General features: G+C 45.6%; 1 protein-coding gene across 1 annotated transcript in view; it reads left to right on the top strand.

The window, feature by feature from the left end:
- Positions 1-11,464, top strand: part of RHOQ (ras homolog family member Q) — a 54,668-nt gene extending 43,204 nt beyond the window's left edge. The window contains exons 3-5 of the mRNA XM_077282417.1: positions 2,029-2,193; positions 2,707-2,802; positions 11,309-11,464. Coding sequence (XP_077138532.1) covers positions 2,029-2,193; positions 2,707-2,802; positions 11,309-11,464 — 417 coding nt within the window. The remainder of the gene's footprint in view (positions 1-2,028; positions 2,194-2,706; positions 2,803-11,308) is intronic.
- The last annotated feature ends 231 nt before the right edge of the window (positions 11,465-11,695 follow it).

The following is an 11,695-nucleotide window of genomic DNA, read 5'->3' on the forward strand; positions in this document are numbered from 1 at the left end:
TGGATGCAAGGCGGAATACTCTAGCACAGACTGAAGGCTGGGGTGGAGTTTTATAGCAGGAAGACACAGTGCACATGAGACCAAAGACGCCATCTTGGAAAAGGGCAGTAATGCACAAAAGGTAAAAAAATGTTCAGAGTCCTGACACGCACCATCCACCAATGTCATGTTGCATCACAGACTGTCCACGAGTTGACTGATGCTTTAATTGAGGTCTGGGAGGAGATCCCTCGAGAACATCCACCGCCTCATCAGGAGCATGCCCGTGAGGTCATAGATGCACGTAGAGGCCACACACACTATTGAGCATCATTTCCTTGTCTTGATGCATTTCCACTGAAGTTGGATTAGCCTGTAACTTGATTTTCCACTTTGATTTTAATTATCATTCCAAATACAGACCTTCATGGTATATTTTATGCCACGTTCAGTATTTGGTCAGTATTTTACATCAGTATTTGTTCCACTCCTCGTTTTACCTTACAATCAGAGGAAAAGTATAATAAATACAGAAGTGGTGACGTGTTTCTATCACCCACTCCTGATTTTGGCTTACAAATACTGACGTTAAATACTAATCAAATACTGAATGTGTGAAGATGACCTAAGTCAGATTAATAGCGGGAGAAAACAACTTTTTTTTTTTTTTTTAATGGAAGTTATAGAAACAGCTGAGCAAGGGTGCCGAGGATATACTCTCAGCCTGCTTTTCTACAGTACTTGGAAAATGTAGCAGATTTTCTGCTGCATATTCGCTTGTGGGAAATCTCCCATGTTTTACAGTGCCAGCATAGTGCATGAAATTATAAGAAAACCCAGGCATGCTGTGAAATATATCCGCAGCATAAATTGGCAATAGCTGCAGGTTTGAGGTCTGCAAAATCGCAGCATGTCCATTTATGCAGCGGATGTAGGCGCAGTTATACATTTGCAATGCAAACTATCACGTTCGTGGCATAATGATATCCGTTGCAATAAATACCACTTCAGGCATCCCTGCTCAGGGGGACAGCCGCAGCAAAGACGTGAGAACATAGACCTTTTTTTTTTTTTTTTCTTAACTAAAGCCACAAGTGTGTCCAACATGGGGGGGGGGGGGGGGTGACTCAAAGGTTCATAAAGCATGTGGGTTTTTTTGTTTGTTTTTTTTACCTGTGCAGGATGCAGCCAGACTTTAGTTTTGGTGCTGGGAATAGGTATGTGTATAAATGCACCCCCAGAAGAACAGTAGTGGTAAAGAATTGTCAGCACTACACTTGCTTTGGCAGTGCTATTGTGTACTGGGTCCTGGTAATAAATCTAATTTTGAATCTGAGAGGAGAGTTGCTGGAAGTATTTGTAATGATACTTAACTTCTGCCTCACCCACACTGACTGCTGGAGATAAAGGCTTGTTAATCACACTGGGCTCTGCTGTACTTCAGCACATGTTCTCAATCTAGTGAGGAGAGCAGATAGTTAGTCAGTACATGGCTCACACTGAGCCTAGTCCAAGGTATTGTGGGGGCGTGCTTTTCTTTACCCCATGTGTTGTTGCCTGCTTATGATTGGTCAGGATCAGAGAGAGGAAGAAGGAAACACCCCCAGTGAAATCTTTCTGGTAACGCCTACTTAAAAAGAAACTAACTGATTAGGTGCCAAAAATGTTAATGTTTTATTCCACTGTTCATCGTGTCCAATTCAACATGAAAAAACCTTTATCAAAAAATGGTGAGGAAGGAAAACAAAGAATGTTAGAAAGTTGCAGAACTTTTCATGTATAGAGTAGTTAAGACCTTTTTGTATATTTTATGTGGAAATCGCCTTTTGGCCTTTTTTTGAATTGTATTTTTGGCAGGGGAGGTCTGCTGACAGTGCCTGGCGCTTGGTCCATGAGATTTCGGCAGAGGGACCACATCCCATTTTTTTTCTAGCACGTACAGACATTTCCTTCAGACATGTTTGTCAGCAGAGTGATAAAACTTCCACTGTCTGGTGGTTTTCTTTTCCCAATTCTGCCCGCAGCACTAATCATTACTTCTTCTTCCAGGAAGATTACGACCGCTTGAGACCATTGTCTTATCCCATGACCGACGTCTTCCTCATATGTTTCTCAGTGGTCAATCCGGCCTCATTTCAGAATGTGAAGGAGGAATGGGTGCCCGAACTGAAGGAATATGCACCAAATGTGCCATTTTTGCTGGTGGGCACACAGGTAGGTGTCGGTGACTTCTTTTTCCACTTAGTATGTCTTCGTGTCAGTCATCACTGCAGATCTAGCATTCTGTTCGTGAACAGGATTGTGCAGCCTGGATCAGAGTTGTGTTTTTTTGTTGTTTTTTTTTTATATTGTATTGTAGAAGGACAGATAATAAAAAAATAAATAAATAGCGATCGGCTTCCCTATATGTGATTATCATCCGGGAGTAAATTTGCGTCCATGGCTGCAATGATCGTTGCCTGCTGGGATAGCTTTGTAGCTGTGCTCGGAGCGCGGTTTGGTGCAGTAAGAATTTTGGGTCAGGTCATTCTAGTTTTGCTTGTGCCCGTTTCTTGCTTCTCATTAAATGTGTCATTAAAAAAAAGATTCACTACACAGAGGGCACCGGGGCATAGGATGTTCTCGCTGCCTGTGATATTTCTCCGCTTCACACCTTTTTATTTGCTTTTTCATGTTTTAGAATATTCGGGGGAAAAAAAATGTGACTTTTATTTTTATGATTTGCAGATCGACCTAAGAGATGATCCGAAGACTCTGGCAAAGCTAAATGATGTGAAGGAAAAACCCATTACTGTTGAGCAAGGGCATAAGTTGGCAAAAGAGGTAAAAACGCTGGTTGTTTTTTTTTTTTTTCCTTTCTCATTTTTATTTTCTCAGGCTGAAAGATGGTGTCATTACGTGAAGGATGCTTTACTGCTCCTTATAGAAGTCTGTGCTTGGACGCTTGAGATTTGAATTCCTTTTAATGACATTTTTATGCATCGCCCGCCACTGTTTATCTGAAGGGGAGAGACGTCCTAGTAGAAATATTAATTTCCATCTCAATAACATGCACAATTTTATAGCAGAAACAACCTACATCTGATGCAGCAAGTACACACAGGCCGGCCTGTAAACCTGCGGGAATATTCTATGTGTTAGACAGTATCTAGAGGGACAGTAAAGGAATATCTCAATAGTCTGCTGCAGCCAAGTCAAAGGGCGAGGTTCAGGAAAACGTTTACTGAGCTTAGTCCTGGACAAACCCTTTAACTTGGCTGTGAGAATTGAAGCAGACACAGTTGTGAGATTTCGTACAATCCTTTTATGTAACTGTATCCAGAGTCTGCCCCAGCCTAAAGGAGTACACCGCACAGGTCCATGTGGCCCCAGCCTAAAGGAGTACACCGCACAGGTCCATGTGGCCCCAGCCTAAAGGAGTACACCGCACAGGTCCATGTGGCCCCAGCCTAAAGGAGTACACCGCACAGGTCCATGTGGCCCCAGCCTAAAGGAGTACACCGCACAGGTCCATGTGGCCCCAGCCTAAAGGTGTACACCGCACAGGTCCATGTGGCCCCAGCCTAAAGGAGTACACCGCACAGGTCCATGTGGCCCCAGCCTAAAGGTGTACACCGCACAGGTCCATGTGGCCCCAGCCTAAAGGTGTACACCGCACAGGTCCATGTGGCCCCAGCCTAAAGGAGTACACCGCACAGGTCCATGTGGCCCCAGCCTAAAGGAGTACACCGCACAGGTCCATGTGGCCCCAGCCTAAAGGTGTACACCGCACAGGTCCATGTGGCCCCAGCCTAAAGGTGTACACCGCACAGGTCCATGTGGCCCCAGCCTAAAGGTGTACACCGCACAGGTCCATGTGGCCCCAGCCTAAAGGAGTACACCGCACAGGTCCATGTGGCCCCAGCCTAAAGGTGTACACCGCACAGGTCCATGTGGCCCCAGCCTAAAGGTGTACACCGCACAGGTCCATGTGGCCCCAGCCTAAAGGAGTACACCGCACAGGTCCATGTGGCCCCAGCCTAAAGGAGTACACCGCACAGGTCCATGTGGCCCCAGCCTAAAGGTGTACACCGCACAGGTCCATGTGGCCCCAGCCTAAAGGTGTACACCGCACAGGTCCATGTGGCCCCAGCCTAAAGGAGTACACCGCACAGGTCCATGTGGCCCCAGCCTAAAGGAGTACACCGCACAGGTCCATGTGGCCCCAGCCTAAAGGTGTACACCGCACAGGTCCATGTGGCCCCAGCCTAAAGGTGTACACCGCACAGGTCCATGTGGCCCCAGCCTAAAGGTGTACACCGCACAGGTCCATGTGGCCCCAGCCTAAAGGTGTACACCGCACAGGTCCATGTGGCCCCAGCCTAAAGGTGTACACCGCACAGGTCCATGTGGCCCCAGCCTAAAGGTGTACACCGCACAGGTCCATGTGGCACGCGTCTCCACTTCTGAACACTTGGCAGCTGATCGGAGTCTGTGCATTAACGGTCAGATACAAAATGTAAGATCCCCCTTTACCAGTAAATGTCTGGAGGATTTTGTTTTGGACTCCCTCCCTGGAGCATACCTCCCAGCTGTTCTGGATCAAGTGGGACACACCTGGATTTCAGATACGGACCCGGGAAGTCTGACGCAGGACCTATGTGTCCTTAAAATCTGTGCTGCAACTGCTGAGGAGCAGCGTTGGCTGTCGAAATAGTGTACGGCAGACCTGGCCAAAAATGCGGTCCGTGGGCCACATCTGGCCTGCTAGCAGAGACAGCTAAGAGGCTGAAACAGTGGTTCATGGGCCGTATCATGGTCTCTCCCACCCGCCGTTCATCCGCTGTCACTGCTATCTGCATCGTCAGGATTCAGACAGTGGTGAATACATTGGTCCAGGATGACACTCCAGGCTCCATCGTGAGACAGCAGAAGTGATATCGTCATTTCATGGTCTGCTGCTGACACTTGTGCGCCAGGGGAGCAAGGTGAGTTTGAGTCATGTTTTTTTTTCATGTGATATTCTTATGTATATAGGAAGCTAAATGGGGGCTCACACTCTATATAAGGGGATGTCAGCATCCTTAATTCATAAGTGATACAATTAATATTAAGAATTATAAGTAAAAGGGTTTTCCACTACTTTGACAACCCCATTTTGGCCTCCATAAATTAACAAAGCCTATACTCTCTTACCGTACTGGCGCCATTTCCATGGTGTCAGCACTCGCGCTCTCGGGACTCCTGTGCGGTGTTGTGATACGTTACACACGAGCCAATCGTCGCTGGTGTCACTGTCCCCGCCTTCGGACAAATCGAACAGGAAGAGGAAGTCTGGGCTGCTGGTGATCTTGGACTTCCACTTCCTGCTCTATTCGACAAAAGACGGGGACAGTGACGCCAGCGCTGATTGGGCGCCGACATCACATGTCAGAACGAGGCGTGGGGTATGAAAAGAAATTGTCCAAGTAGTGGACAAATTCTTTAATCTGTTCGCCCTCCACAACAGTTACGGTCTCTCATGTGGCCCCTCGGAAAAATGATTTGCCCACCCGTGGTGTAGGGGATGACTTGCTGATGGTCCACCCACTGGTACCCTCTGCGATCCCAAGAATGTTAGCTCGGAATAGCAGCCATCCATTCTATATGGAGCGGAGGTAGAGTACGGTGCTCGGGTATATCCAGCAGTCCAATAGAGGATGAATAGAGTAGAGGGGCGCATACTCTTCCACTCCATTCAGGCGAGGATCACTGTAGACCCCCTTTCTTCGGATATGTGAAGGTCTCAGCAGGCGAACTGCCACATATCAGTAAATTACCTCCTGTGGATAACTTTAAAGACATTGTTTGTTTTTGAGACTTGCAACACTTTACAAATTGGGTAAAGCACCGCTCCCGTTATACTGTCTGCACAATGGGTAGTAATATTACTATAAATCAGAGGGTAGAGGAATGTCTCCTGATCCCCCACTTTCCTCACCAGACTTCCCATACACCTTGCCGGGGATCTTACCTACATCTCCCTGCAGTGAGCTTGACTACAATCACATCATTAATCAGGGTTTACCAGCCCTGGACATTTACATCAGTATTCTGCCAGGAATATATTAGGATGAAATCTGAGCTCGGCTCATTACTTGTTCCTTCTAAAATATTATACAAGAATCTACATAAAACAGGAGCGGTCACTATGACATGATTCTTCGTGTAGGTGCGGTGTGCTACAAGTGCTGCTTATTGATACTTAAATGGGGTTTTCCTATTGTGGTCGTCAGTAGCATTTCCACGCAGTCCCAACCTCCATTCTGCTGGTTGGGCGGCTGCTGCGCCCAGCTGGTCTGAATAGAGGTGGCTATTCAGGAATTGTCTCTTTAGTGGAGCATAGCTATGCAAGCTCCTTTTTCTTGGTTGCTTGGCAGGGGGGCAGTTACTTTTTTTTTTTGTTCTGGGCAGGAGCTCTGTCCTACTACTACAGATTACCGATCTGTCATGTTCAGAGTCTAGTTATCATGACATTTTCATATAGAGATAACCATGCTATTTGATCAAGCTCACTGCTCAGGAAAGTGAGAGCCATGATCAGGAGAACTGCCCTGATTAGCATATCTAATAAACAGTATGTCTTATTTATAGTATATTTCTTTTTAAGCTTTATGATTTTGTGCACTACTGTATCTAATATTCTTGGTGATGCACTAGAAACTGCTAATGCTTGGTGTCATGGGGTTGTGATTATGCAGGGATGATAAGAGCCCTGTCAGGAGCTGAGGGGTAGGGAGGAGAGCTGCTATCTGCTTTATATAAATGAATAGGATGGAGATGGGTGTCTGGGATGTTTGGAGTTAACTCCTCTCCTGGAATGTTACTACTGCACACACATGGCCAGTCTCTTAGCCAAGTTCCATGGAAACCACCTGTACACTATGTACAGTAAAGGCTATCATTGCAAATAACATTAGCTAGAAAAAAAAAAATCAAGTCAATTGCACACTTATTTTCCAGCAACACAAGAGAATGAGTGCAGCAGCGGTCGAGCATGTGCACGGCTGGTCCATTCTATCAAATTAAAGTACCCCATCCTGCCAATTTGTGCGGCGTCCCAGCAGTCTGACCCCCACTGATCAGTAAGTTATCGCCTATCCTGCAGATAAATGAAAACTTGTTTTCACCACAAAATCCCTTTTGACAGCATACTAATTAATCTGTGACCAGTTTAACAAGAGGCAAATTTACATTAGGGGTCATATGCTGAGGGACTCAAGGTGGGATTAGATCCTGGCAAAGGAAACTGCTTTCTATTGACTGTATCTCAAAGGGGGTCTACGCTTGGTGTTCCCATGCCAGCTGCCAATCCAGTCCTGTTCCCTCACTGATATTACATGGCCGGTTATTAGTCTGAAGCTCCTGGTTGTATTTCCGCTGAATGCTGGATCAGCTTGCAGTTTTGTCTGACATTTCTATTCTACGTGTATCCCTCAACGAAGGCGGATGAGAACCGGTGCTTGCAATTTTCGCTGCCTACTGAACAGGAAGATAAATTGTCTTTTAGAAAAGTGGTCTTATTTCAAGGACAATGTATTATGTTCTAGCTTTTCCAGGTAATTTAGCTTTACCTTCCTCAGCCGGTTATCCTGCACTCGCGCCTGTGTCACTTTCACCAGACTGGTTCGGATATTCTCATTTTACATCAGTATCGCTGCTGCAGTGTCTCTGGGGTGGGGGGCCACGGGGGGTTCACTATGATTTCATTAGTTGCAATATACATAAAATGTTGAGTCGTTTTATAAATACTTTAATGGATGAAATTTTATTCTGCCATACAGTAGGAAACTCGCTGAACCCTAAGGCTGAATGAAACACCATCGGTTTCCCTGGGATAGAAAAAAATAAGTAAAGGAAATGTCATTAAAAATTCTTTTAATTAGCAAATCACAATGGTTTTCTGTAGAGAGGTAAGATCACTGTACAATTAAGATGGCTGTCGTCTTCTTACAGTGACAGAAGCCTCTCCTAGAATGTTAGGACGGGAGCATGTGAGGGTGCATTAGGAAGCTGTGGCCTAGAAATACTGTACCGTGTTTTATCATTCAGATACACTGGGTGGACAGCAGTGTGAGCAGCCTCTTCTTACCTCAGGACTAGTGATGAGCGCAAGTGCTCGAGTGACATGTTCGTGTCCCTGCAGCCACATGTTTTGTGGCTGCCTCATACCCACGGAACATGCGGCCTCGGGGATGTGAACATTTCACTCAAGCACCCGCGCTACTCTGCATACCCTAGCATCCTAGGCAAACTCGAGTTACGAGCTTTTGCGCTCATCACTTCTCAGGACCCCCAGTACCAGACTAAATAGACAGGGTGGACAGCAGTGTAAGCAGCCTCTTCTTACCACTGCACTCCTGGTATATCCAGTATTAGATTAGATGGACAGCAGTGTGAGCAGCCTCTTCTTACCACTGTACCCCTGGGATATCCAGTATTGGATCAGATGGACAGCAGCCTCTTCTTACCACTGTACCCCCGGTATATCCAGTATTAGATCAGATGGACAGCAGTGTGAGCAGCCTCTTCTTACCTCAGATCTTCTTGTCTCAAGTCTCGGGATTCAGAAGTATATGAACCAGTTATATGGCAGTGATACAATTGAACAAAATGATTAAGTGGTGCAGCTGCACCTTACGTAACATAGGAACACTATTGAGTAATGCAAACCGTTACACATAAAGCGAACACTTCTCATGTTGTGGGCTTTTTTTTTTTTTAATGCAAATTGCTCCAGTTTCAATAAAAGAAGTTTCCAGTAACCACAGCTGATTGTAGCTGCACTTTGGGGGTCACTTTAAATAACTTGCATAAGTAGCAATTCCTTTAAAATAAGCACTCACTGATGTTTTGCGCAATCTTTAGGTTGTGGTTATGTGTCGCAAGACATCTAGTGATTTCCTATAGTGTCAGACAACGATCTGCAACCTCCTGCGAAACAAAGTTGCAAATGTTTACAAATACCTTGGATTTTCTGTCACTTGCCGTAGGATTCAATGCAAGTCGCATGGAGCTGCAACTTGTGCGATACTTCTGTTGTTCAACTTTTTTTTGTTTGAGCAAAATCACAGCTAGTACTTGTTTTCTGAGAGTTGCTGTGGCTCGATACTTGCTGCCCTGTAGCCATATCTTTAAAGGGAATCTGTCACCCCCAAAATGGAAGTTGAGTTAAGCCCACTGCCATCAGGGGCTTATCTACAGCATTCTGCAATGACGATGCAATACGATGACCCTGACCTCAGCTGAGCTCACAGATGGGTTCATTGGTAACTCTTTCTGTAGTTTATGAACTGTCATACACTGTGGCTGAAGAAGCCAGAATTTCCAACATTTTTAATGAAACTTGTAGTCAAAATTAGTGATGAGCGAATATACTCGTTACTCGAGATTTCTCGAGCATGCTCGGGGGTCCTCCGAGTATTTTTTAGTGCTCAGAGATTGTTTTTCTTGCCGCAGCTGACTGATTTACATCTGTTAGCCAGCATAAGTACATGTGGGGGTTGCCTGGTTGCTAGGGAATCCCCACATGTAATCAAGCTGGCTAACAGATGTAAATTATTCAGCTGAGGCGAGGAAAACTAAATCTCCGAGCACTAAAAAATACTCTGAGGACCCCCGAGCATGCTCGAGAAATCTCGAGTAACGAGTATATTCGCTCATCACTAGTCAAAATACATGCAAGCAAAAAGATAAAGCCCTCGATCGAGGTCCTGACACTGAGTGTGCTGGGCTCCTCCAGTATCCGTGCACACACAGGAACAGGGATTTGAGTTTATGCAGTGCTCACTTTTGGCAATGGAGAACTGTCCATCAGGATCAGTGATAAACATGTAAATTGGAGGGTGTAACTGCATCAAAGTGCACTCATTTGCATACAAAAAAATCATGTATGTATATTACTGCTGTATAATTATTTTTTTTGTCACCTACATAAATGCCTTAGTGGCTGATTTTTGCATTTTGGGGGCGATGGCTTCCCTTTAAAGCTATCATTTTAATATGCAAGTATAAATATATGTCCGCTGCCCTGCAGAGCAGTGAGCAGGATTCTGCTTATACTTAGTATTGTCAAGACTAGTAAGGAATTTTATATGCATTTACCAGCGTTTTTTTTTTTTTTTTTTTACACTAAGCGGTTCTTCCATTTGCCTGCAAAATGATGTAAGCTCAGATATCGCAGCTTCCCTCCTCCTGTCTCCCAGCACATAGTGACTCACGAGCTGCAGTCTGTCCCAGGATCACAGGGAATGGAGCCAAGGAGCAGCCGTTCTACAGCAAATACAGAAGATCAGGGGGCTTATGCAAAAACTGACTCTGCTGCCAAATAGCAAAGGCTCATAGTGCAACCACCACTGACATCTTTACACCCGTTCATAGAATAATTGCAAGGAAGCTGATGATATGTGACAGCACCGACTGCCTAATATAGTCTCATTACCTGTACCTGACACTGAAAACATCAGTGTAGCAGACATAATAATCTATAATCTTTCATGGTCATAAAAGGTTTCTGACGCTGGGACCTCCAGCGATTGCACATAGAAGGGGTCGCAGCTGTTTCTATCTTTGGGGTCCATATGGAGACCTTATGAACAGGGCTGTGGAGTTGGTAAGCCAAACCTCTGGACTCCACAGCCCTGCTTATGGACATGCTTTATCCCCCAATCCGTACAGACAGCGGTGAGGTCCTCGTGGTATGGGTTAAGTGATGAGTGAGGGTGCTCAGATAAGGTTTTATCCGAGCGTGTCCTAATCAAGTGTGTTTAGTGTGCTCGACAAAAATGCTCGAGACTCCGTGGGTATTCGACAGCTGCAAAAGATCCAGGGACTGCCTAATAAACAGCCAATCCCTGCAAGTGTTGCGACTGTCGAACAGCCGTGAGACCTGGAGCATTTTTTTTTTTTTCAGCATGCCAAAAATACTCTTTGTTAGGACACGAGCGTGCTCGCTCATTGCTAATGGGTATTCATTAGATACTAGCAAAAATATTCACACTACCCTAGTCTAGTGTCCACTGTGGTTCAACGTAGCAGCTGAGCCAGGGCAGTACCGCAATGCCGGCCTCATGGGCATCTGTTGCAGTTACTAGCCTCAACTTCATGAATAGTCACTCGGCTAATGTCAGCTGAGCCCAGGATGACAGCACTTATGTGCTAGCGAGGAAGTTCGGAGCACAGAAATGAACTCTGGTAGAAGAAAGCGTTGAGAACTATGTTTCCAATAGCTACCATCCCAACTATGCGCCATAGATAAACGCTTTTGACATTGTAAACTGAAGTTTTACCAATGGCTTTTTTTTCCTGGCAGATTGGGGCGTGCTGCTACGTGGAGTGTTCGGCGTTGACACAGAAAGGACTGAAAGCCGTCTTTGATGAGTCCATCATCGCTATTTTAACTCCAAAGAAGAACGCCATGAAGAGAAGAATAGGCTCGAGATGTATAAACTGCTGTCTGATCACGTGAGACGGGCGCCCTGCGCCTCCAATACAAGTCCCCTGCACACGAGAGCGGTGCCACGGCTGCACAAAAGACCTTTATTGACCCGATTTACAGATATGTGGTCATCGAGGACATGATGGGTCACAAACCTCCTGAAGGACAGATGTGGTTTCTCAGGGTCTCGTTCACAGTGACACTAGATGTGTGCAGTGCATTAACGCTGTCTGGTCTGGTTTCGCACAAACAGGAGCTCAT

Source organism: Ranitomeya variabilis, chromosome 2, assembly GCF_051348905.1.
Source record: "Ranitomeya variabilis isolate aRanVar5 chromosome 2, aRanVar5.hap1, whole genome shotgun sequence".
NCBI classification, from domain to species: Eukaryota; Metazoa; Chordata; class Amphibia; order Anura; family Dendrobatidae; genus Ranitomeya; species Ranitomeya variabilis.